Source organism: Schistocerca serialis, chromosome 5, assembly GCF_023864345.2.
Source record: "Schistocerca serialis cubense isolate TAMUIC-IGC-003099 chromosome 5, iqSchSeri2.2, whole genome shotgun sequence".
NCBI lineage: Eukaryota > Metazoa > Arthropoda > Insecta > Orthoptera > Acrididae > Schistocerca > Schistocerca serialis.
In genome coordinates, this window is record NC_064642.1 from 439562171 (window position 1) to 439589744 (window position 27574).

A 27574-nucleotide genomic window follows, 5' to 3' on the forward strand; every position below is an offset into this window, starting at 1 on the left:
ATGAAAGCTACCGATTCACTGAAAGCTTTATAGAGTAAAATGTGCACGTGGCTTGTGAAGCTCGTGTTTTAGACTGACTTGCAGAAGAGATTCGTAGTATATTCACTGATGTTGACCAATTTATTATGTGTGCCAAAGAGGTATTTTAGAAAGCACCTTCACGTGTTACAACTTTTACGTTGTTAACTGCAGACATTTGCTAACTGCTATCTCCCTCTCTGACAAGATGGTCTCCCAGATTGATGCCTGCAGCTATCACTGCCAAGACTTTAACATTGTGACAAGTATCATTGGGCCATTCGAGAGCAGTGAGGACACTTCAGTTGTACTACACCAAGAATTTAAGTCTAATCCTGAAGTTACATGCAAACGTTCTCCCATAAAATAAAATTTAGGATTTGTTCCTACCATCTTAACTAATTTTCAGCAGTAACGAAAGCCACTAGTGAAGCAGATAGAACACGCGAAAAATCTGTGAATAAATTAATTTTTTTTGTAATAAAGTGACGAAAAAAGGGTCCGAGAAAATGGAAAATATTTTATAAAAGTTCTAAAAATTCCCTGTGTTCCATTTCAATGATTTTGTTAAGTGATGAGTTCTCTCCTGGAAATGGAAAAAAGAACACATTGACACCGGTGTGTCAGACCCACCATACTTGCTCCGGACACTGCGAGAGGGCTGTACAAGCAATGATCACACGCACGGCACAGCGGACACACCAGGAACCGCGGTGTTGGCCGCTGAATGGCGCTAGCTGCGCAGCATTTGTGCACCGCCGCCGTCAGTGTCAGCCAGTTTGCCGTGGCATACGGAGCTCCATCGCAGTCTTTAACACTGGTAGCATGCCGCGACAGCGTGGACGTGAACCGTATGTGCAGTTGACGGACTTTGAGCGAGGGCGTATAGTGGGCATGCGGGAGGCCGGGTGGACGTACCGCCGAATTGCTCAACACGTGGGGCGTGAGGTCTCCACAGTACATCGATGTCGTCGCCAGTGGTCGGCGGAAGGTGCACGTGCCCGTCGACCTGGGACCGGACCGCAGCGACGCACGGATGCACGCCAAGACCGTAGGATCCTACGCAGTGCCGTAGGGGACCGCACCGCCACTTCCCAGCAAATTAGGGACACTGTTGCTCCTGGGGTATCGGCGAGGACCATTCGCAACCGTCTCCATGAAGCTGGGCTACGGTCCCGCACACCGTTAGGCCGTCTTCCGCTCACGCCCCAACATCGTGCAGCCCGCCTCCAGTGGTCTCGCGACAGGCGTGAATGGAGGGACGAATGGAGACGTGTCGTCTTCAGCGATGAGTGTCGCTTCTGCCTTGGTGCCAATGATGGTCGTATGCGTGTTTGGCGCTGTGCAGGTGAGCGCCACAATCAGGACTGCATACGACCGAGGCACACAGGGCCAACACCCGGCATCATGGTGTGGGGTGCGATCTCCTACACTGGCCGTACACCACAGGTGATCGTCGAGGGGACACTGAATAGTGCACGGTACATCCAAACCGTCATCGAACCCATCGTTCTACCATTCCTAGACCGGCAAGGGAACTTGCTGTTCCAACAGGACAATGCACGTCCGCATGTATCCCGTGCCACCCAACGTGCTCTAGAAGGTGTAAGTCAACTACCCTGGCCAGCAAGATCTCCGGATCTGTCCCCCATTGAGCATGTTTGGGACTGGATGAAGCGTCGTCTCACGCGGTCTGCACGTCCAGCACGAACGCTGGTCCAACTGAGGCGCCAGGTGGAAATGGCATGGCAAGCCGTTCCACAGGACTACATTCAGCATCTCTACGATCGTCTCCATGGGAGAATAGCAGCCTGCATTGCTGCGAAAGGTGGATATAGACTGTACTAGTGCCGACATTGTGCATGCTCTGTTGCCTGTGTCTATGAGCCTGTGGTTCTGTCAGTGTGATCATGTGATGTATCTGACCCCAGGAATGTGTCAATAAAGTTTCCCCTTCCTGGGACAATGAATTCACGGTGTTCTTATTTCAATTTCCAGGAGTGTATTAATATTAAAATGATCTTCTCCATTTTAAATACGGTCCTCTTGCATCATCTGAAGTAGAAATAAGTGTTTCGAAGTACAAAGCATTGTTGAGTGACTGTATTAAATCATTTTTATTTGGAACTTTGCACAACTTATTCATTACACATTGCAACTCATGGCTATTAAATTGAAGCATAAATCAGAATGTCCGTAAAAACGCATTAGAAGTCAATTATGTTCTGCTAATGTTTATAAAAAGCATAATACAATACTAAAATTCTTAGTTTAGATTGCTTTTCGTGTGTATTTCATTCTGAAAGAAACTCCATTACCAAAAGCTGACTTACTGATTTACATTACAACAGAAATTTACCTAATTTTAACGCTTTTAGGTCATATTTCTTATGTTATTGTGCATATTTCTTTACAGTTCGCTCATGACAGGACATTTTTGAGCACATTATAGTAATTTTTAGGTCACGACCATAGTTACGTTTCCGTGAATCTCGCAGTAGAATTTTTCATGTTTATTCTGTTGTACGTGTGACTTCTGAACACTTCATAAATGTGACGGAACCATAAAAAGTATAAGACTGCCTAGGATGTCTGATAATAAGAATGGAAAATGTTAACTGGCAGGCCTTCCACGAAAGACACCTGTATCTCACGAAAACATGCTTGGGAAAATTGAAGCACCTCTTTTCAGAGTGGAGAGAACGAACGGAACAAGAAAACACTTAATACGTGTTACAGTAAGAAATTCCCTGTGCCGCAGGCTTTATTTAGAGGGAAGCAGTTTACAAATGTAGGTATAACCCAAACTGCATCTTGGGGTGTGTAGCTTACGGCACTTTGAGTACAGCTGCTGTTTCCTTCATTCTTCTGTTCCACTTGTGACCGGTGGTCGGTAAGAATGAGCTCATATTTCTTCAGATTTCGTCCGCACCATCATTTCACGAGACTTTTTAGGTGATTTAACATTCCTACGACAGGGTTCTAGAGGTTGTACAGATTGATTGTATAAGATTAAGTTCTGATAAGGAACTCGCGTCTGTAAATGTACCGTTTGGCTATAGAAAAAGTTTGAAGATCAGATCGCTTCTAAGTCTCCCAGTCCACGGTACCCACCGAAGCTAAGAGGGAGCCGTCGTCAGTCCCTGTTGTAATTATAACATCGCATACCATTTTCATCCTATTAAAACAAGGGCTGCGAGAAATCGTCACGATCAAAACTAGGAGGGTTGACTGTGGTACTCCATGGAAGCGCTTCACTCCCAACTTTGAAGAGGACTTCCCTTGTCACCTAGAAGAGAAACCGAGGACTAACACTCGAAACACTACCCATACTGTGTGCCCCTACAGAACTCTGGTCAGAGCTCATTACCTCCGCTATGGGCGTACCATGTAGCGGGAGATTTGAAAGTGATCCGATCCTCTATCTGATTTTACATCCAAACGGTACTTTTCCGGACGAGGATTCCTTATCAAAACTACATCTACTTAGTCCCATCTACAAATATTAGAAGCCTTTAATAGGAACTTTTAATCACCCTGTATATGGGAGGACGTACTATGTTGTTTTGATGCATACTGGAACGCAAGCCCTCATACCATAAAATGTAAATCTTAAATCTTATCTTGACACCAACTACGTGTGTGTGAAGGCGGTTCAATGAACCCTCTTCTAAGCACTTAAATGTGTTTTGTAGGGTGTCCATGTAGATGAAGACGTGGCTGGACTGCTGAGTTTCTGTCAAACAGAACACAGAACTTCATTCCTAACGGAGAGAAGTCTTCAGACGTAAAAGTAGTTTCGGGAGTACCACAGGTGAAATTTATATTGCTGTTCGCAGTATACAGGGTGAGTCACCTAACATTCCCGCTGGATATATTTCGTGAACCACATCAAATACTGACGAATCGACTCCACAGACCGAACGTGAGGAGAGGGGCTAGTGTAATTGGTTAATACAAACTATAAAAAATGCACAGAAGTATGTTTTTTAACACAAACCTACGTTTTTTTTTAATGGAACCCCGTTAGTTTTCTTAGTACATCTGAACATATAAGCAAATACGTAATCAGTGCCGTTTGTTGCATTGTAAAATGTTAATTACATCCGGAGATATTGTAACCTGAAGTTGACGCTTGAATACCACTCCTCCGCTGTTCGATCGTGTGTATCGGAGAGCACCGAATTACGTAGGGATCCAAAGGGATCGGTGATGGACCTTAGGTACGGAAGAGACTGGAACAGCACATTACGTCCACGTGCTAACACCTTTTTATTGGTCTTTTTCACTGACGCACATGTACATTACCATGAGGGGTGAGGTACACGTACACACGTGGTTTCCGTTTTCAATTACGGAGTGGAATAGAGTGTGTCCCGACATGTCAGGCCAATAGATGTTCAATGTGGTGGCCATCATTTGCTGCACACAATTGCAATCTCTGGCGTAATGAATGTCGTACACGCCGCAGTACATCTTGTCTAATGTTGCCGCAGGCTGTCACAATACGTTGTTTCATATACTCTGGGGTTGTAGGCACATCACGGTACACATTCTCCTTTAACGTACCCCACAGAAAGAAGTCCAGAGGCGTAAGATCAGGAGAACGGGCTGGCCAATTTATGCGTCCTCCACGTCCTATGAAACGCCCGTCGAACATCCTGTCAAGGGTCAGCCTAGTGTTAATTGCGGAATGTGCAGGTGCACCATCATGCTGATACCACATACGTCGACGCGTTTCCAGTGGGTCATTTTCGAGCAACGTTGGCAGATCATTCTTTAGAAACGCGATGTATGTTGCAGCTGTTTGGGCCCCTCCAATGAAGTGAGGACCAATGAGGTGGTCGCCAACGATTCCGCACCATACATTTACAGTCCACGGTCGCTGTCGCTTTACCTGTCTGAGCCAGCGAGGATTGTCCACGGACCAGTAATGCATGTTCCGCTTCATCGGTAAACAGGTAGAACTGTAACTCATTCTCTGTTAATGCCCATTGACAGAATTGCACTCGATGATTAAACTCATCACCATGTAATTGCTGATGTAGCGACACATGAAACGGGTGAAAGCGGTGACGATGCAGCATGTGCATGACACTACTTTGACTCACTCCACCGGCTCTCGCAATGTCCCATGTACTCATGTGTGGGTTCATGGCAACAGCAGCTAACACACCAACTGCACCCGCTTCTCCTGTGACGGGCCCGTTACGGACCCGTTTGCGTGCTACGACCACACCTGTTGCATACAGTTGGCGGTAGATGTTTTGCAATGTGCGGCACGTTGGATGCTCTCTGTCCGGGTACCGTTCTGCATACACCCTGCAGGCTTCAGCTGCATTTCGTCGACACTCGCCATAGATGAGTATCATCTCCGCCTTTACAGAGTTCGAATACACCATAGTCACAGTCCCTACAACACTACACTATCACAGACGTCTGGTAACACGGTGTACTACAGTTGGTCTGCGTGCGGAGACGAATGCAGAATAACAATAGCAGCAAGCGCTACATGCGGACACTGCGACAACTAGACCAAACCACAACAGTGCACTACAGCCACACTCGTCAACACGGTCGTAATCGTAAGCATGTCCCTGCAGATGCTGCTCGCCGATCGTGGCCTGTGTTTGTTACAACACGCAACTGAACGTCGGAGGCTTCAAGCGCCAACTTTAGGTTACAATATCTCCGGATGTAATTAACATTTTACAATGCAACAAACGGCACTGATTACGTATTTGTTTATATGTTCAAATGTGCTAACAAAACTAACGTGGTTCCATTAAAAAAACGTAGGTTTGTGTTAAAAAACATACTTCCGTGCATTTTTGCATGATTTGTATTAAACAATTACACTAGATCCTCTCCTCACGTTCGGTCTGTGGAATCGGTTCGTCAGTATTTGATGTGGTTTACGAAATACATCCAGCGGTAACGTTAGGTGACTCACCCTGTATATATGTCCTGGAGTATAACTTCGAACGTCCATCGAGGTTTCAGTATACGGAGAAGTCGGAAAGAGTTCAAAACTGTAGCGAAATGCAGGAAGACCAATAGATAATCGACTCTTGGTGCAACGAGTGGCAACTATAACGTATTGCGATTGCAGAGAGAGGAAGACCCTTTATGGTGTGATTTACAGACAATTATTTCCGTAAAAAAGTAGGGCTATGGTTTGTAAACGATTTGAGGTGGAATTACCAAATAAATTTTTCATGGGCGAGACTGATGCCAGACTGAGGTTCATTGGAAGAAGCCCAAGGAAATGCAGACTCATTAACAAAGAAAGTGTCTTACAGAGCAGTCGTTCGACCAGTATTTAAATATTGCTCGTCCGTTTGTCATCTGTGTCAGACAGGACCGCTAGAGGAAAAAGGCAAGATGCAGAGGAGAGCAGCACGTTTCGTTGAAGATTCACCCGCAAAGCGCGAGTGCGTCACGGAGATACTCAGTCAACTCCAGTGACGGACACTGCAACTGACGTTTCACGGCGTGGTCTACCGTTAAAAATCCGGACACGAACGTTCCTAGAGGGATCAACCAATATACTGCTTGCTCCTACATATATCTCGCGATAAGTCCATGAAGATAAAATTAGAGGTATATGAACCCACAGGGAGGTTTACAGAAATCGTTGTTGCAGCGAACCATACGCGATTGGAACAGGAAAATGGTGAGTGACACTCGTACACAAAGTACCCCCCATCACACACCGTAATGTGGATTGTGGCGTATAGATGTAGGTGTAGATATCTCATAGCGTGTAACACTGTAGCTGCAAGAGCTTCACCGCGACGTTTTCGTGCTTTGCACACAAACCGGTGATGGAAGGCGTTTCCCTTCCTTGGATCTTTTCTACCTACGTTTCAAGCTCTCGAGCAATACTGAAGGATCAATTGAACGGTAATTCTGTAAGCTTACTCCCTCGTTGGTGGAATACATTTCCCTAGCATTATCCTTCCGATTCCTAGTCTGAAGTCTATCTTCCCCACAGTTATTGTTTTCGTTACACTTCACATCATTCTGAATGCAGAAAGATCGATGGTTTATAAATTATAGAGCGCAACAGTCAGTCGTCCTTTCTTTTTCCGGGTTTTATTACGCAAATCCAGATTTCGGCTGTGCCTAGCCATTATCAATGCTAGAAACACAAGAAGTACATGGTCAGGTGATAAAATAAGAAGTTGCAACTCATGGCATAACCTCTATGGATTATATATTACATTACATACCACTGTTTTCTAATCTAGACGCATGGTAGTTTGAATACTACGGTATAAAGAAGGTAGGCTGTGTGGAGAACACATCGGGTGGTTGTATGCCGCCCTCTATATGAACTACGTATATAACATTTAAAGAAAAGTAAAAATGTTTCATACGTGCATGGGAATTTCATAAAATAAAACGTAAATAAAAGTCTTTACATTGCTGTCCGACTTATTTCACATTTACTACTAAACGTAGAAAATTTCCAGGTTCACTCCTGGTTAGTCAGTTGTTTTATTCTTTAAACACATATCTAACGTCACATGGGTAAAACCTTTATTTTAAATTTCCCCCTGTGCTAACCTCTTTATCTCGGAGTAGCAATTTCAGCCTACATTCTCAATTATTTGCTGGATGTATACCAGTCTCTGTCTTCCTTTACAGTTTTTGCCCTCTACAATTCCTTCTAGTACTATGGCAGATACTCCCTAATTTCTTAACAGATGTCCTATTATCCTATCCCTTCTCCTTGTCAGTGTTTTCCACATATTCCTTTCCTCTCCGATTCTGCACAGAACCTCCTCATTCCTTACCTTATCAGTCCACCTCATTTTCAACATTCGTATGTAACATCACATCTCAAATGCTTCGATTCTCTTCTCACACTCCATGTTTCACTACCATACAATTCTGTACCGTCCGCAGCTCGTGGTCTCGCGGTAGCGTTCTCGCTTCCCGAGCACGGGGACCCGGGTTCGATTCCCTGCGGGGTCAGGGATTTTCTCTGCCTCGTGATCACTGGGTGTTGTGTGATGTCCTTAGGTTAGTTAGGTTTAAGTAGTTCAAAGTTCTAGGCGACTGATGACCATAGATGTTAAGTCCTATAGTGCTCAGAGCCATTTTTTGAACAATTCTGTACTCCAGACGTAAATTCTCAGAAATATGTTCCTCAGGTTAAGGCCTATGTTTGATACTAGTAGATTTGCCTTGGCTAGCAATGCCCATTTTGTCAATGCTAGTTTGCTTTTGATGTCCGTCATTGGTTATTTTACTGCCTAGGTAGCAGAATTCCTTAACTTCACCTACTTCGTGACAAACAATCCTGATGTTAAGCTTCTCGCTGTTCTCATTTCTGCTGCTTCTCACTACTTTCGTCTTTCTTCGATTTACTCTCTGCCCATATTCTGTGCTCATTAGATACTTCATTCCATTCAGCAGACCATGTAATTGTTCTTCACATTTTCTCAGGATAGCAATGTCATCAGCAAATCCTATCTCTGATATCCTTTCACCCTGAAATTTTATTCCACTCCTGATACTTTCTTTTATTTCCATCATTGCTTCTTCGATGTACCGATTGAACAATAGGGGCGAAAGACTACATCCCTGTCTTACATCCTTTTTAACCCGAGCACTTCTTCTTGCTCGTAAGCTCTTTTTATTCCCTCTTGGCTCTTGTACATTTTGTATATTACCCGTCTCTCCCTATAGCTTACCCCTACTTTTCTCAGAATTTGGAACATCTTGCACCATTTTACTGTCGAACGATTTTTCCAGGTCGACAAATCCAAAGAACGTTTCTTGATATTTCTTTAGCCCAGCTTCTATTGTCAACCGAAACGTCAGAATTGCCTTTCTCATACGCTTACCTTTTCTAAAGCCAAACTGATCGTCGTCTAACATATCCTCAATTTTCTTTTCCATTCTTCTGTATATTATTCTTGTCAGCATGAGCTGTTATGCTGATTGTGCGATAGTTCAATGATATTTTTTTCCGAAAGTCAGTTGATATATCGCCAGATTCATACATCCCTTACAGCAACGTTAATAGTCGTTTTGTTGCCCCTTTCCCCAAGGCTTTTAGAAATTCTGATGAAATGTTAATTATATCGTCTGCCTTATTTTATCTTAAGTCCTCCAAAGGTCTTTCAAAATCTCATTCTAATACTGGATCCCCTAACTCTTCTAAATCGACTCCTGTTTCTTCTTCTATCACATCAGAATATCTTCCCCTCATAGAGGCTTTCAGTGTTTTGTTTCCACCTAAACAATCTCTCTTCTGCATTTAACGGTGGTATTCCTCTAGCAAACATAATGTTACCAGCCTCGCTTCTAGTATCACCGAAGGTTGTTTTGACTTTCCTGTAAGCTGAGTCTGTCCTTCTGGCAATCATTTCTTTTATGTTTTCTTTAGGCAGTAATTTATTTTACAGTTTCTTCTCATTTTTCATGCAGCCATTTCGTCTTAGCTTCCCTGCTCTTCCGATTTATTTCATTCCTCAGCAACTTCTATTTCCGTACTCCTGAGTTTCCTGGAACATTTTTGTACTACCTGCTTTCATCGATCAACTGAAATTTCTCTTCAGTTACCGATGGTTTCTTCGAAGTTACCTTCATTGTACCTACGTTATCGCCCTTTTTAGGTATGTCCATTCCTCTTCAACTGTGCTGACTACTGAGCTGTTCCCTATTGCTGTATCTATAGCGTTAGAGGAGGTCAAGCGTATCTCGTCATTCCTTACTACTTCCGTATCCCACTTCTTTGCGTATTGATTCTTCCTGACTAACGCCCTAAAATTCAGCCTACTTTTCATCACTACCATATTGTGATTTGAGTCTATATCTGCTCCTGGGTATGATTTAAAATCCAGTATCTGATGTCGGAATCTCTGTCTGACCGCGATGTAGTCTTAATTGATATCTTTCCGTATCGCCCGGTCTTCTTCTAGTACACCTTATCCTCTTGTGATTCTTGAACAGAGTATTTGCTATTACTAGCTGAAATTTATCACAGAATTCTATTGGGAGTGGAAATGAAGTCCCATGCTTCTTCACAGAGCGTGGGGGAACAATGGGGGAGACCCGCACCACTGTACTAGGCAAGGTCCTAATGGAGGTGGGTTGTCTTTGCCTTCCTCCAACCGTAATGGGGATGAATGTTGATGATGAAGACGACTCAACAACACGCAGCCATCTCGGGGCAGGTGAAAATCCCTGACCCCGCCGGGAATCGAACTCGGGATCCCGTGCTCGAGAAGCGAGGACGCTACCGCGAGACCAGGAGCGGCTGACTGCAGAATTCTAATAGTCTTTCCTTTCTCACATTCCTTGTCCCAAGCCCATATTCTACTGTAACCTTTACTCCTACTCCTTCTCCTACAACTGTATTCCAGTCGGCCATGACTATTAGATTTTCGTCCCCCTTTACATACTGCATTACCCTTTCAATATCCTCATACACTTTCTCTATCTGTTCATCCTCAGATTGCGACGTCGGCATGTATACCTGAACTATCGTTGTCGGTGTTGTTTTGCTGTCGTTTCTGATGAGAACAATCCTATCACTGAACTGTTCACAGTAACACACTCTCTGTCCTACCTTCATATTCACAACGAGTCCTACTCCCCATACACCATTTTCTACTGCTGTGGTATTACCCTACACTCATCTGACCAGACATTACTGTCTTCTTTCGGTCTCAGATCACTGAGCCTATGCATTTGCCCTTTTCACATTTTCTAGCTTCCCTACTACGTTCAAGCTTCTGACATTCCATACGCCGACGCGTAGAACGTTAACCTTTCGTTGATTACTCAATCTTTTTCTCATGGTCACCTCCCCCTTGGCAGTCCCCTCCATAAGATCCGAATGGGGGACTATTCCGGAAACTTTTGCCAATGGAGAGATCATCATAACCCTTTTTCAATCGAGCGGGGTGGCGCAGTGGTTAGACACTGGACTCGCATTCGGGAGGACGACGGTTCAATCCCGCGTCCGGCCATCCTGATTTAGGTTTTCCGTGATTTCCCTAAATCACTCCAGGCAAATGCCGGGATGGTTCCTCTGAAAGGGCACGGCCGACTTCCTTCCCAATCCTTCCCTAATCCGATGAGACCGATGACCACGCTGTCTGGTCTCCTTCCCCAAACCAACCAACCAACCAACCTTTTTCAATTATAGGCCACTTGTCCTGTGGATACACGTTACGTGTCTTTAATGCAGTGGTTTCCATTGCCTTCTGCATCCTCATATCCTCGCGTTGTTCATCATTGCTGATTCTTCCACCTTCAAGGGCAGTTTCCCATCGTTAGGACAAGAGAGTGCCCTGAACCTCTGTCCACTCCTCCGCCCTCTTTGACAAGGCGGAATAGCAGAAAGAGGGCGACTTCTTATGCCGGAAGTATTCGGCCGCCAATGATAGCGCGCAGAGAAGGCATTGTGATTGTGTCTTGTAGCTAGCATACTTTCCATGCGATCAGAATCTATTTGGATATTCTGCCAGGTTTCGAGACAAAGCTCTGTTGTGGAAACTATTATAAGCATCTGGCATTGAAGTCAGCACTAAATTTCGAGCTTCTGTAAAAGATAACCAATCTAGGTGATACTGAGTTCGTTTAAATGTGGCATGCTTTTACTGTTGTTTCTGAAATAGTGTTCCGAAGCATTTTGTGTACCATGGGGGATTGGCTCCGTCGTTTGTTATATTTTATTTAGTATAAATCTTTCAATTGTTGTCGATACTATCTTTTTGAATTCAAGCCACATCTGGTCCACAATTACATTTTTAATTTGGAAGAAGTGGCATGTCCCTTGCAAGGGTCAAGGCGTGGCAAAGCGCTTCAGGGAAGGACGGGTGTCGTTAGTCTAAGATGCACGGTCTGGAGCACCACACTGCATTACCGATGCACTCATTACCCAGGACCGCCGAGTGACAATGAAGGTCATAGCCATCGTGATTGGACTGAGCGTCGGAAGTGTTCACATCATCGTGAAGGTACGACTGAACATGCGCAAAGTGTGTGTCCAATGGGTGGCCCACAGTCTTCAACCACACCAGGAAGCACGTCCAATGGCCCACTGTCTTGCTCATCTGCAGCGCTATGCTTGGGAAGGGAATGTACGAGTGGTGGCTGGAGATTAGACATGGTGTCATCACCTCGAACCAGAATCAAATCGACAAAGTCTGCAGTGGAAGCATCCAGGGTCACCACCTTTTTACCCAAGGCCATCCACACGAGTGCAGGAAAGCTTAAGCTGACGATCTTCTGTGACCAAGATGGCCCTCTTCTGATTCACTTCCTGTAGCATGCGACAGTAGTGAGTGCCCAGCGGTACTCGCAAACCTTGACCACCCTTCGCCAAGTGATCAAATCAAAACGACCAGGCAATCTGATTCATGGGGTCCTTGTGCTCCACGACAATGCAAAGCCTCATACGGCCAACACAGTCGCGGCAATCCTGCAGAAATTCAAATGGGAGGTTCTCGGCCACGCTCCATACAGTATGGTTTCTCTCTCTGCGATTACGCCATTTTTGGTCCCCTTAGAAAGGTTCTGGGGAGCAAACGATTTACCTCTGACAACGACGTCCAGCTGTAGCTGCGGGAACTGGTTAACATCGCAACCTCAGAAATTTTGAGAGACAGCCATTCACCGCCTTGTATTACAGTGGGGCAAATGTCTCAACAGCCGGGGTCAATACTTCTAACATACAGGTACTGGTTTCTGTAATTATGCCTCCGGCTCCCCAGGATGTCTTTCGCAGCCTGCTACGTCCCGAGGCGACCTCCCTCTCGACCATGGGTGAGGAGTCAACCTCAAAGAGAGCAGTAACTCTGCTGGCCACCAGCAGTTAGCTGTTCTGCCTAGAACATAAATTTTTCCCATTTTCACTGTCGTCGCGAACAGAATGTGGAAGACCATCTCGTGGCAACTCTAACTTGGATTTTCTCATTCTGCCTGCAGTGCCGGCGGAGGTGGTGTGGGCGGTGAGTGGAGAAGACGCAGAGCTGCCCTGCAACATCACTCCTCCGTATCCAGATGACCGCGTCAACATGGTACTCTGGTTCAAGGATTCGTCCGTCCCTCTTTATAGGTGAGTAAACTAAAAAAAATGCTGAACTAATGAATGAAAGAGAAATGTTGAAAGGACATAATTTTACTCTAGCTTAAAGAGAATCAACAGTTTATCCCAGGTAGCGCCAGCTGTGTTTCCGTGGTGGGGATACTAGAGTGGGGAGAACTGCGTGACACGAACTTAGAGCTTTCTTAGCGACTGCTCCGATTTCATACAGTCACATGAAGACTCCGAATAAACAACTAAGGTACCACAAGTGCTCTGGTTTTCTTGAACTCTTAAATTCACAGACTACAAAAAACTCTAATGTCCCTTAGTGCTAATCCAGCCACTTATTCGTCAGACTGTATGTGAAGTTCGGATATTGGGGGAGAGGTAATCAAACTGCTGAGTGGTCACTCCCGGACCAGGGTGGTAATATATTATGTTGTAATACAGTACATCAAGAATGATATTTCACTCTGCTGTGAAGTATGCACTGATCTGAAAATCCTTAGCATCCTCGGGCATGGATGTGTGTGATGTCCTTAGGTTTAAGTAGTTCTAAGTCTAGGGGACTGATGACCTCAGATGCTAAGTCCTATAGTGCTCAGAGCCATTTGAAGCATTTTTAAAACTGTTTATTGAACAATGATTAGAATCCAGAACTATTTCTCGTGCAAATTCTATACCGACTGAACTATTACGACACGACTCGAAACCCGCCCTCATAGTCTACATTCGCCACAGGAGCTGCCCGCAAATAGAAACTGTTTCGGGTTCGAGCCCCAATCTGGCACACATTCAATTTGCCAGGAAATTTCAGTACATACACCTTCTCATATATTACATTAAAATTCAGCAGCCTTTGCTGCAGTTTTAAGTACACTGGTGGCTGCAGTGGAAAGGAAAAGCAAAATAAACACATGATTATAATATTTAGCCGTACACTTGGCGCTCTCGTCTCCTTTATAGTCTACTAATGTGTAGTTTTGATTCTCCCGTAACCAGAATCAGATACCGTGACCTCCTACAATAACAAATTTCCAGGTTGTGAATAGATTACAAATGCAGTCCTCAAAGTCTCTTGCTCTAGATTTAGTTTGCACACAGGTAAACTGTCTTGCGGCATTAACACTCTATCGGACTTGCATCGAGTACTCCTTGCTCAATGTGAAGTGGTAAGCTCCTGAACCGGGGCTGATGCCTTCCTATTTTTAATTTTGTAAGCCAACCGGCGAGAAAGACTTCGTGATTGGATATTTCCGATTTTTACGTGACTCAGTCATGCAACACAATAATGTGCACTTTTGACTCAGTTTAGACTCTCTGTCGATTCTGTCGTTGTACTCATAATTAAAGAGACACATTGGTATGGAAACATGGTTGCCAGAGATTCAATACAAAGTGCATAGTTCAAGTACTGACGCCATCGTCAAAGGATTGGTCATTAATGGAGAAAATCACTGTTAGTTTGTCTTAACTAACTTTTTTAATAAAATATGTAACAAAAATTATGAAACTATTCATAACTGCATGGCTATAATGGGAATCTGTTTTTCAGTAAGCTCTTCACCTGTCGTATTACCTTGGGCGATGAACAGATGAAAGGAAATTGCTCTGAGTCTGATTATGTCTGTGATTCTTTTTATATGCATATCCAAGAAACTATTTTCATTTTAGTATCTGGTCAAACAACAAACTCTCAGCCACTTCGGAAGTACTTTTTTTCTTGTATCCACTGCAGTGAAGACTCTATATTTATCCCATTCAGGTACAGTATTCAACAGTACCCAGTCAAAATGTTCAAGCTGGGATAATGGCTTCCTCAATTTTATCAGATAATCTATAACTGTCTGATAAAGTACCAAGACTTCCTATTGAAATTTTAATGCTGTTATTGTGTTAGACCTGACATCAATTCCTTTCATTCATTAGTCTTCAAAACATGCACAATGTTTTTAAACTCCAACTTAACTTTATTCACTGATAGATCGTGTTTCTCAATGATGACAGTTGCCATTTGAAATGGATTCATTTCAGCATGTGGAAAGTGTAAATAATTTTCTCCACAAGCACTAAAAAATAGGCTTAAGAGACTTAAGAAGAGTTGGACATTCATCAAGTGTTAGGAAGTATGATTTAAGAGCATAAATATGTGTATGACCCTTTCAGTTGCAGTAAATAACTCACCTAGATTTTATATACGATAGTAGACCCTTGTGTGTCACATGCAGGAAACCAAAACAATCTTTTAGTACTGCAATGTGAACAGTGTAAATTAAAAAGTGTTTTTACACTTTTTAAACTGAATGCCTTTTCACATTTGGACGTCATTACGTAATACATAAACTAGACATTTTACCCCTACAGTAGACATGTTTAGTTTGTTTTCGAGTTTCCTGAATCCATTTTTCTCCGCCGTTCTTCCAGCCTCTCCAAAGTTAGTGATAATATTATCCCCACCAAAGGCGCAGACTTTGTCACTAAGATCGAATTCAGAAATTACTTCATGTACACGCTCATTGTACTGGAGGTTTTATTGTCACACCCATTTAAATGTAATAAACTACTCTGAAGACCTTCAGTGACAGCAAAATATTGAGCCAGAACAATGGCATCTGTACTGATCCAAATATAATTCAATTTTGAGAGATTATTTCTTATATCTTAGTTTATGAAAGGCGTTAAAAGATACTAACAATTGCCTCACATTTTAGTTTTTGCTCTTGAAAACCGAGCAGTTACCTTTGAATCATTAAAAATTCTCACATATGATTTTTGATGTGCATGAGGAAGAATTGTAAGAATGGAGGTATTCCGAAGCATGAAATGCAAATATGGCTTCTGCTGCAGCAACCGTATTAGATTCTGTTTGATTATCACTAATAAACTGTTTGGGATCTGAAGCAGAAGTCACAGCTTTTGTTTATTGCTTGGGAAATGGTCGTTCAGAATTCGTTTCCCACAATTTTCTATTGGAATGTAACAAGTGTAATGAAATAATTCAGGATTTGTTGTCATTTAATGTCAAGCACGCTAATTATTTTTTGGCCACATTGAGTCGTTGTTAGGTTATTACACTGCGCGCAGGTTAGGTACGTAGTGCAGGTACACTATCAATACGACAGTATCTTTAGGTAAGACCTCGTTGGATTTCGATTTGCTCAAATATTTAATAGTAATGCGAACAGTAGTCAGAACAGGAATCGTAAAAGGGTTCACGAAAATCGAAGTACAAGTAGCACAGGGCATAAACTGTTTACCTCGACGGTTGGATCAACGCTGAAATGCCAATAGTATAAAATTACATCTATTCTGATTATAATAAAAATTTCTCGTAATTGAATGTTAATTTCAATGGATATGAACATAAACTGCGCTTTTCAGTGTACTTATTGTAATTGCATAACCACATACCTTACAAAAAGTCTCATGTTCATTTCTTCCACGTTTCACACTTTTAGTTTCCACGACATTTTGATTTTAAAATATCATGGAATGACGGAACCAGTAACCGTGAATCGGCTGACTGTTCAGAATTACACTAAACACTAGCCTCATACAACCCAAAAACTATGAGATGCAAACACGAGGCAAAGAAATATAGGAACCAGAGACTACAAAAATCACAAAGAATCGATTATTACACTGCTTTCACTATCACCGCGAGCGCAAGGTCGGCGATATATCGAAGGTCTGGATCAGATAGAAAAAAAAATTATGTGGACTATTCCGTCAGCCACGGTGTTATCAGCTGCAAAATTTTCTTGCAAGGTGTTGTGAAATACTTGAATGGCGGTTATTGGTAAAACTGAAGTTGATATACGAATTAAACTCTCACTACTTTCGCGTATTCTGGTCTCTTCATCTAGGACATTCGTCTTCTAGCGTAAAACCACAGAATGACCGTGAAATCCGCGATGTGTGGAAATCCTACGTAGTAATGAATCGGATTATGTGAGGAGTTTAGTATTTTCATAACTTTAGGTTGTCACCACTGGGATCACTTGAGAACATGTGGTAGCTAAAAACTGTTTTGTTTATAACCTCAATATTTATCATTTAATGGTGGCATGTAACATTTAAAATTCTGCAATAGCTGAACAACTTTCAGTGATGCTGTTTTTGCTTTCTGTGAGTGAAAAACCTACTAAAGTCTTTTCTCGGATGATTTTATGGTGTGGTGAAAGTTGTATGAACCACAGGAATTTTTAAAAATGGGTAGAACAGCTCAAAAACGTTCGAACCTCATTGACTGACGAACAATATCCCGGCCACCCTGTTGAAGTGTCAATTCCTTCGCTTGAAACCCACATATACTGAATTATTCGTGAAGACCGACGTGATGCATCCCGCAAACGGACACGGAGTACTGCAGGTAGCCTTGCTCTGGACCTTACCGCAGCCACAGTTGTTTCCAGACACATAGTCTACAGCCGACTGAAGAGATATGGTTTATTCGCCTGGAGATCTGCAATGTGCATTCCACTGACACCTGGTCACTGGGGAGCCCGTAAAGCCTGGTGTCAAGAACACAGTACATGGTCATTGATACAGTGGTCCCAGGTTACGTTCACGGACGAGTGCAGGTATAGTCTGAACAGTGATTCTCGCCGGGTATTCATCTGGCGTGAACCAGGAACCAGATACCAATCCCTTAATATCCTTGAAAGGGGTCTGTATGGAGGTCGTGGTTTGATGGTGTGAGGTGGGATTATGATTGGTGCAAGTATAACCCAGCATGTCTTTGACAAAGGAACTGTAACAGATCAGTTGTATCGGGACGTCACTTTGCACCAGTATTTCCGCCTTTTCAGGATTGCAGCGGGTCCCCCCCTTCCTCCTGGAGGAGTATCTTGAAACAGAAGATATCGGGCGAATGGAGTGGCCTACCGTTCCTCCAGACCTAAACCAAATCGAGCACGTCTAGAATGCTCTCGGTCGACGTATCGCTGCACGTCTTGAAACACCTACGATACTTCAGGAGCTCCGACAGGCACTGGTGCAAGAATGGGAGGCTATACCCCAGCAGCCGCTCGACCACCTGATCCAGAGTATACCAACCCGTTGTACGGCCTGTGTACGTGTGCATGGTGATCATACCCCATATTGATGTCTGGGAACAAGCGCTGGAAACAGTGGCGTTCTTAGCACATATGTTTCCGGACGGTTTTCTCAACTTATCACCAATATCGTGGACTTAAGGATATGTGTCGTGTGTGTTCCCTATGTGCCTATGCTATCAGCGCCAGTTTTGTGTAGTGCCACGTTGTGTGGCACTACATTCTGCCATTATCTGTAATTTATGAGCATGATGTATTTAATACTGAGGCAAGCTTACACGGTTGATCTGATAATCCTTGACGAAATAAGCGCTTTATTAAGTAAATTGTTTATTTTCACGTGAATGGTTCAAATGGCTCGGAGCACTATGGGACTTAACTTCTGAGGTCATCAGTCCCCTAGAACTTAAAATTACTTAAACCTAACTAACCTAGGGACATCACACATCCATGCCCGAGGCAGGATTCGAACCTGCGACCGTAACCGTCTCGCGGTTCCAGACTGAAGCGCCTAGAACCGCTCAGCCACTCCGGCGGGCTTTCACGTGAATGCCATTCCTCAAGTGCTATTTCAGTTTGTAAACTCCACATCTTAAACGCGATTGTGGAGTGTCTGCAAATTTGGTAATGTCTGCGTTGGAGTAATACCATAGAGCAGAATAGAACAAAAATAGAGAATGAGATAAAGGAAATATAACGATGTAAACTACATATTCTCAATGTGAGAAGAAAGTAAATTCTACCTACAGTCGAAATGAACTTATTAAATCATCAGTGAGTATCAAAACAAAAGAGACGTTAAATCTGTGCACTTTAATTTTTCGTTCCAGAAAATGTTAACCATCCAGTGCCATAGAAGCAACAAATGCGTCAGCACTTTTATTGCTTCAACAGTTTTGGAAGAAATATACGAGGACAGTGTTTTAAACCGCAGTGGTTGTTTCTTTTGGCATTTTATTGCGGCGTGAAATCTCTACGATGTGGGTAAACTGTTGATCGCAGTACGAAGGAACTTGTGGTAGTAAATCTTCTGCGAGTTCTGCTAACATTTACGATTCATGTTACACAGGCAGGTTAATCACTGATACGGAGGAAACCAGCCAGCTTCCTGTGCCTAACGATCTGGCAATACTCAGCAAACACTTCTGACATTTCGCTGTAATAGGAAAGACGACCTTTTTAATTTTTGAGGTGCATTCCAACTAAAATTTAAAGGACCACCATAAACTGTTAATGAATGCCATCTTTATAGATTATTAGTTTTGTAAATGAATATACCGCGGGATAATAAAAGAACTTTACAAGCGGTATTTTCAACCTCTAGTTTTGTAAATACCGTCATTATCTAGTCGACCTGTGTGCAACAACACAAAATATATAACAGTGCATCTAAAAGTAATTATTGGGAAAGCATTGTGTGCACAAAGTGTCCTATCCAAAATTATTGGAAGAGTTACACATCGTATCTCCAAACAGTAGTAGTACCATAAAACATATTTAACCAGAAAACAAGAGGATAAGTAATACAATGGGACCAAAGCACATGAAAAGTGAAATAAATACGCGCCCAAAACTCTGTATCACAATCATCATTTTCAAACACCTTGTCAGACATAATGGTCTGCTATACGTTATGATTATGTAGGTGAACGTCTATAAATTGTTGCTGCAGCGATACTCAACAGACAGGGCAGCAATCTTAAGGCAAAACCACTCTCGATCAGAAACTTACATGTAAGTGAGAGGTATACAGGAAAATTTTGTACAATAGTACACATGTTATTGCGTGGTCGTATGTTTCTGCGGCAGCTCTCATCCACAGTCCAAAATTATGCAGTATTTGTACTACACTTTAATACTGGCCTTAAACGATTATACTGCTAAAAACTGTGCCAAACTTTCTATCTTCGCTAATATGTAGGAAAAATCTTGAGCTTTTGTACACAAGTCGGTCCCCTTAGAAAGATTTAATGTTTTTCACAATGTTTATAGAGGCAAAACTACTCAGGGTCTATCAGAGACTATACTCAACCCACTCGTACCTTTAACTAAACATCAAGACGTAACATAAACTCGTTACAGACGTAAACCATCACTTCGTTTCGTCCATGACAGAAATAAAGCTAACAGAAAATAATTAGCTGGAATTGCATCTGTCGGTTTGCGTACATACTTGAGTAATGATCTGAAGATGTGCGGTAGCATCAACTCATCTTTTATCTATGGTTTTCTATGTTTATTATAATTTTTCATTTACTTTATGCGTCATTGTCGATGTCTGGCGTTGTTCATGAAAATCAAATTTTATTTTTGTCGTTTCTGTTAATGCCACTCGACGTTGCTCAAACCTGGTTTTGTTCGTCAGTTGTTGTAAGTTTCCACAAGAGCATTACAAAGTATTCGAAGTTGATGTTCCTGGGTTAAAAACACGGTTCGTGTGCTCTTCTATGACAAAATACTAGTATTGATCATACTGATACAGCTAATTAAGGTTTGGTACACTAGAAAGTAAGCGAAAAACAAACCTGAATGGCACAGTCCCTTGCAATTTCTCGCGTAACTATCCTGCCTTTTGATTCACAGATTTCAATTTAAGTTTCTAGATTACATTCAAAATATCTGCCGCTGGAACGAGTAATAAATATACAAGTAAAACAGTATCACAGTGGAATCGGTAAATACGAATAGATGCTAAAGACAATGGTTCTAATAGAAACTTTGAGAGAGATTATTTACTCTGTCTCAGATGCGAAGCAATAACAACATAGTTCAAAATATTTTTCGACAGCAGTATTGATCTCAAAGATATTCTAGTGGTATTGTATATGCTTAAAGGGTTGTTTATGACATTTAAAGAACCTTTATTATGCTTAAGAGGTAACTGATGATTATGGGACAAATTTTAAAAAGGCACTGCAATCATTATCACATCCATAATGGTCTTTAATAACTACGAACAAACGTCTGCGTCATCTCGTACTAAGCAGCAGCTGGCAAATGAGCGCATTAAGCAGTGTCGTTCTTTTGAAAGAGGGAGGCACGCGTAAATGATTTCATCTATTGACACTTCATAATCAGTCGTTTTTCATTATTGTCCCATGGACGATCCAGAATACTACAATTGTAGATCCTTGTATGTGGCTGCAACACAGGAAGCTACGAATGGTGCGGAACTAGAAGCGTATCTTTCATGCTATGATAACGACAGTAGTTCTAATAGCAATACAGCTGCAGAAATAATATCGTCACAACACACAGCGCAAAACCTTCCAATTTTACGTCAAACGGCGCATACAAGAAAGAAAGACTTCTAGGATGTCAAAAGGGAAAATATCCGTACCGTCCTAATAAGAGCAACCGATTTACTGGAAAGCACTCGTGGGATTAACAAGTAAGCGTTTGGGAACAGATGTTAATCCCTTTAATAATCCCTTTAGAATGAAGTAAACAATTAAGATTACGCGTTGTGAATATGCATTTTTAGTTGTCTCTCGTTTAAGCCTGTGGCTCAGCCGTGCGCTTTAGCCAGTGCTCGTTTGTATACAAATGTGTCTGGAGATGCAGACTGCGTATAAGCGACACTGTGACCCTGAGGAAGTAGACAAGGACAAAGGAGTGTGGCGTTCAGTTACAAATGAATCTCAATATTATCTGGCATTATATTTCAGCATCATCAGAGGGAATTCAGGAGACACAGAGATTTCCTGCCTTTGGTGCCAGAATTGTGTATGTGGAAAAAGAAATGATTTTTCATTCAGATATCATGTTTAGTAGCTGCCGCTGTTATTTTGGTGTCACAGTTCTTTCGTCAGAATTAATTATGCTCTCATAACAGTATTTTGAGATCTTCGTATCGTATGAGGAAATACAGGCAGTTCATACATTTCAGAGTGGCAGCTCTGTTGTTACCGAATATTCGAACCGATATTTCCATTGACACATTTTATATTCAGACGCACGCACAAAGTGTAATACTTACATCCTGCAGGAGGAGAATATGCCAATGGATTAGAAAATAGCTATTATGAGCCCAGTACATAAAAAAGGAGATAAATTAGACTGCCGGAATTACGAAGGAATCTTTCTGATAAATACTACATATAAAGTATTCTCCAAGATCCTAAATAGGTGGGTTGCTCCACATGTGGAAGGGAGAACTGGAGACTACCAGAGTGGCTTTAGAAGAAATAGGTCAACTAACCAAATATTCACATTACACATACCACCTGAAAAGTGTTACGAACTTTACATAAACGTACACCAGCTTTATATGGATTTTAAACAAGCCGATAATAGGATTTCAAGAGTGGCATTGTGGAATGTGTTGGAAGAGGCTGGAATACCTAAGAAGCTCGTTAACCTTACTATGATGACCCACAGTGAAACCAACTGTAAATTTAAAATGCAGGGCGAAATCTCCAGGGAAGAGGAAGTCAAGACGGGACTGAGACTGGGTGACAGTTTCTTCTCACTCCTATTTAACATCTTCCTAGAAAAAGTCGTAAATCACAAAGAGTTAAATAGAGGAGGAACCATTTTTAATCGTCCACTGCAGTTCCTAGCCTACGCAGACGATGTGGCATTACTAGCTCGAAACATTGCTGTGCTGGTCAGTGCCTATCGCCAACTGGAGAGAGGTATAAGGGAACTTGGCCTCATAGTCACTGTCGAAAAGACCAAATATGTTTCAATGAACAACCAGCAAAGCCTACCAAATCTCAGGATAGCCGACAAGGCGTTTGAAAGGGTGAGATACTTCAAGTACCTCAGATCGACTATCGCAGAGACAAACGACATCAGCAGCGAGGTGAAAGCTAGAGTAAGCAGGCAACAGATGCTATTTTGCCTTACTACCCATGCTTCGGGGCTAATTCCTATCACGAAAATCCTCATTTACAAAACAATTACAGTATCAGTTGTTATGTATGGTGCCGAGACGTGGACCATGTCTGCAAACGAGGAAAGGATCCTTAGCGTTTGGGAGAGAAAGGTTCTGCGTAAGACATACGGCCCAAAACACGCTCAAGAAGATTGGCGCATCCGTACGAATGCAGAATTAGAACAACTTTTTGAAGAGCCTGAAATTGTCACTACCATTAAAATAAGAAGATTGTGGTGCCAGGACACGTGGTACGAATGGAGGAAGACAAGACATGTTAGAGTATTTTTGATGGCAAGGCTGGAGGCAGACGACGGAAGAGACGTCCGAGAAAGAGATGGGCCGACGGAATTGAAGAAGACATTAAAGAGCTTGGCGTCAGAGGATGGAGACGGAAAGGCATGTACCGGACAGAATGGTAGGATATTGTGGTGCAGGCCAAGGCCCTTCAAATGCTTTTTTATAGTTATGATACTCTTCCTCATTACTGTTAATAAATCCGTCCTTTAGCTCTTAATCTCTGCCTCTACTTAAAACTGGGTCGAACACATACACCATGAATAACTGTAAAATATTCATATTCTAGCTGCTTCTAAGAGTAGAATTGTGACGGTGCGCGTTATACATGATTTTGCTGCTGGCTGCAAAAATGTTATCATTAATGTATCAGCAGCCAAATAGATACCGGCGGCTTTGTTGACAACGGACTGTCACTGTGAGCCACGTGCTCTACGGAACCAGTATGTAAACATAACAACTGTTCAACTAATTTCGGTTGTCACAATGTTTCTGCAAAACAGGTCATTTCACTAAGTGTGGGAGGGTAGCGTTTAATCTGTACATTGGTTTAAAATATTAATTATAATATTACTCTTAGCACTCTCATGACCTTATCTTCGGTTCGCTTGTATTACCACATCTTTCTGTGACCAAAGAAAAGATGTGTAAAATTAAGTTTCTTCTACCTCGTGATGTATGGAAAAGCGGATGATCTAGCAGTCTCTGGTTCAGTTGTCTCCTGTATGCACACCTGCTTCTTCCAAATAAAAAATTCCACTGTTGAGATTGTAGATGCCTGTTAAATGAGTGACGAGAGCTTAATTTGGCTGTTTCTGTAAATCAAACCTATGTTGCACAGATTGTGGAAGAACGTTCTAGTACTGTGCCCTTCAAGGTCTGGCATATATTTTCCCTTCCACAATATTACATTAATGCCATTTAAAATAACATTCTTGCTTGTTTAAAAGTCGCACACTAGACACACGCACTTTCACTTCTTACTACGCGTTACCCTTCGAACTCTAGTATGGGAGACTAGGTTTAATCTACGTTCCACTCACAATTATTTGTTATGTCCTTTAGTATAACTTTCTGTGCCTTCCACTAGAGTCAAACTACTAGGTAGTCCAGCACTTTCCACCACAAAACTAATGTCCTTAAACAGTTTTCCTCTCCCTGATCCTCTGATTGCATGTTAGTATTGACTGCTCTGAACATAGCAGATTGAAAAACATATACATATACGACGACATAACTTGAGGAGATCCACAAATTACGTGGAATATGAATTAGTGCGTACTAGATCCGTTGCTTACTACATCCGTCATATGCACAACTATAAAACTCACATGATGTCCATATACTATAATCTTATCAAGATCAATATAATGGACCATCAGCATTCCACAGTGCTAATGATCTTACTCTGGGCGCACAGAGTTCTCAGTACGAAACGGAGAAAGGAATTTTGTTTCCTGCCGTTGAACGCCTATCTATCTATTACAGTGCAAATCAGCTACCACTGACCTCTTGCTTGGATCAATGCCAACGTTTTTCATCCGAATAAAAGGATTTACTGACCTATGTTACTGGGAAGTATCTGAGTGTAATCGTATTTGTGCTGTCACTACTAAGAAGCGCTACATGAATTGCAAATTTGGAAGTCTCACACGAAATATCTCAATCTTCAAACTGGCGGGGTCACATTGAGCAAGTCAACCACAAACCACCCGTCCATCAGCATTTGACCTCTCCTGTTCTGTCACGCAATAGCCAATTCGGTATTCATCTCAAACAATTGTACGTCCAAGCTCAACGATACCTGTAGGCTAAGGACAGTTTGTTTAAAAACTACTCCAAAGGCTACTATCAACTTAAACAAACAGTCACCTCCGTGGCGCCGCCCATGCCGCAATGAATTCCCAAAGAAACAGCTGCGAATAAGAGGAAAAGAATGTGAAAGCTTCCCAGAAATGGTGCAAGATTTAACAACATCAACTGAAAAGGACGAAGCTTAGTTGTGGGAAAGCATATCCCAAACAAGCCAGGTCAGTCGAGAGTTAAAATATGCTCACTGCCAGGTCCGTAAGAAAGCTGGATCACGCTAAAACCTTTGAGCAGGTTGAGTACAGCCAATGTAGCGAAATATTTTCCAGTTTGTCGACAGCAGTAGAGAAATGTTTGGCATTATTAGGTTTCTTATCTGTGTGTACAAGACCTATCTGACGATGATAGCACCTCCTCCTTTCCTAATACTAAATCCGACTTCGTTGAAATTTTGTTTCGGGTGCATTAATGTACTCTCCAAATAGACTTCTTTCTCATTTATGACTTTTGGGTCTGTCGAAACAATGACTAGAACGTCCTGTCGTCAATGTTTAAGTATCAGTTTATCAATCGGAAAAGAAAACATAACGACAGACCGTTTTCTGACCTTTGCTATGTGCAAGACAGTTGGCATCTTCTCGTAATTCCTGCCACTGCACGTGTTTCTAGAGGCATTTTGTAGCAATATAATGGTTTTCACTACATTATCACAAGTTAATTTTCGCTCGAACCCGACCTCCGAAATGGGCTAACATCTCACCCCTAGAATATACATGTCTTCTTTACTGACCTCATAGAACACAAGATATAGACAAAATATCTTAACAAATATGGTTTCATACGTATAGGAAGCTACCGTTCATAGTACATATGCCCCCAAGCTCTTCCAGATCGAAGCAACTATCTAAAGAGTCAATTTATATGAAAATATTATTATTTGTGCTCAGATGGGTATTGTAATAAATTATTCTTCAAACAGTGTACTTTGGCTGACTTTGCAGTAAATGTGGAAAGACTTGTTGGTCTTCTTGATAAGAGACCGGTAAATGAACCTAGAATGAAGACTGCGAAGATCAGGTCGGACAAAAAGTACTGTAGCCTTCAGCATCTTACGTCCCCATTTCACCTTATCTTACATCATCTCCGCATACCCTGATAGAGCATCTAAAATGCTGACTTTCAAGAATTGATCATAAATTTTTTTTAACGGAGGAAGACCCATTTATGAGTACCCCGAAATGTTTACGTTTCTTCTACAACCTTTTTCTCAAAATCATACATTCCAGCTACATACTCATTCGCTATTTACAGACCACACGCGCCCAGTAACGTATACTATAATACGCAAAAGTCTGGTCGATTCCGCTAAAGAACTGAAAGCCAGTACTACGTCTGCATAAAGTATTCATGCTGGATTTTTATAGATGTAAAGTGCATATTAGTATCAAGTATTACTTGTGAATGAGGACTGAGGTAGGACCAACTTGAAATATTAAAAGGAATTCAATGAAACCAAACAGGATGGTAAATAAACTGTTTTTATTTTATATCACAACCGCCGTCAAACTCACTTTTAAGTGACAAGGTAAGCACAGTTGTAGCTAAATCTAAAATGAATTATCTGTGATTGGCGCGTGACATAAAATAAAGTTATTTATTAGAACATGTAATTACGACAACTCTACTCAACACGGAAAATCTGTTTAGAATGTATGGACCTTAACGCCTCCTCACACTGAGAGTAGACAGAGGCAGAAAAGCAAAGCAGCTTTCTGGATCTTCATCTGATATGGTTTAGAGAAACTACGCGAAAGCCAAATGAGGATTCCCAGAAGAGGGGTTTGAACACTTATGCTTATATTTCCAGTGTCTTAATCTCATGCTAGGTGTCCGTACTGGTGTCTACAGGGTCAAATAGAGTTACAACTGTGATTCTCAGTTGGGGATTATACGACGATGTCCTTGGCGCTAGGACTTCAATGATTTTTCGTTTGCGTCATATCGTTCATTGGGTTTAAAATATCGCGCGTAACCCTAACGAACATTGAGATGATTTTGAATAACAGTTGCTGATTCGCGAAGAGATTCCTTCTAAATCAGAAAAGCCCTTTACGATGTGTAACGGAAGTCAACACCCTCTCGAAACGTTACACATCGTAAAGTTCGCAACCGTTGTGTTTAAAGAGGAGCAGCAAGCTTTAGGCTGCAGCGCATACATCCCCTACCCCTTGTGGGCTGGAGCTACGGGACACGCTGGTATTTCGAGCGAACAAGAGTGTAAATCACGTTACGTGGCATGTGCGACCGCGTTTGCTGAATTAAACCGGTGGATTCTTCCAACGGCCGGGGCTGCAGTGCGAGGTGGTACGAGATCCATGTTAGCTTCTTTGATTTATACAGAACGGCAGGATACGTGTTTCAACGTTTCTTTGCAGGGAGGTCGGCGACAAGCAATTCCAG

The 27574-nt window shown here is 42.2% G+C and overlaps 1 protein-coding gene across 1 annotated transcript in view; it reads left to right on the plus strand.

Annotated features, from left to right (window-relative positions):
- LOC126481985 (hemicentin-2) overlaps positions 1-27574 on the plus strand; it is a 1625790-nt gene that overhangs the window by 393869 nt on the left and 1204347 nt on the right. The window contains exon 2 of the mRNA XM_050105950.1: positions 12973-13102. Coding sequence (XP_049961907.1) covers positions 12973-13102 — 130 coding nt within the window. The remainder of the gene's footprint in view (positions 1-12972; positions 13103-27574) is intronic.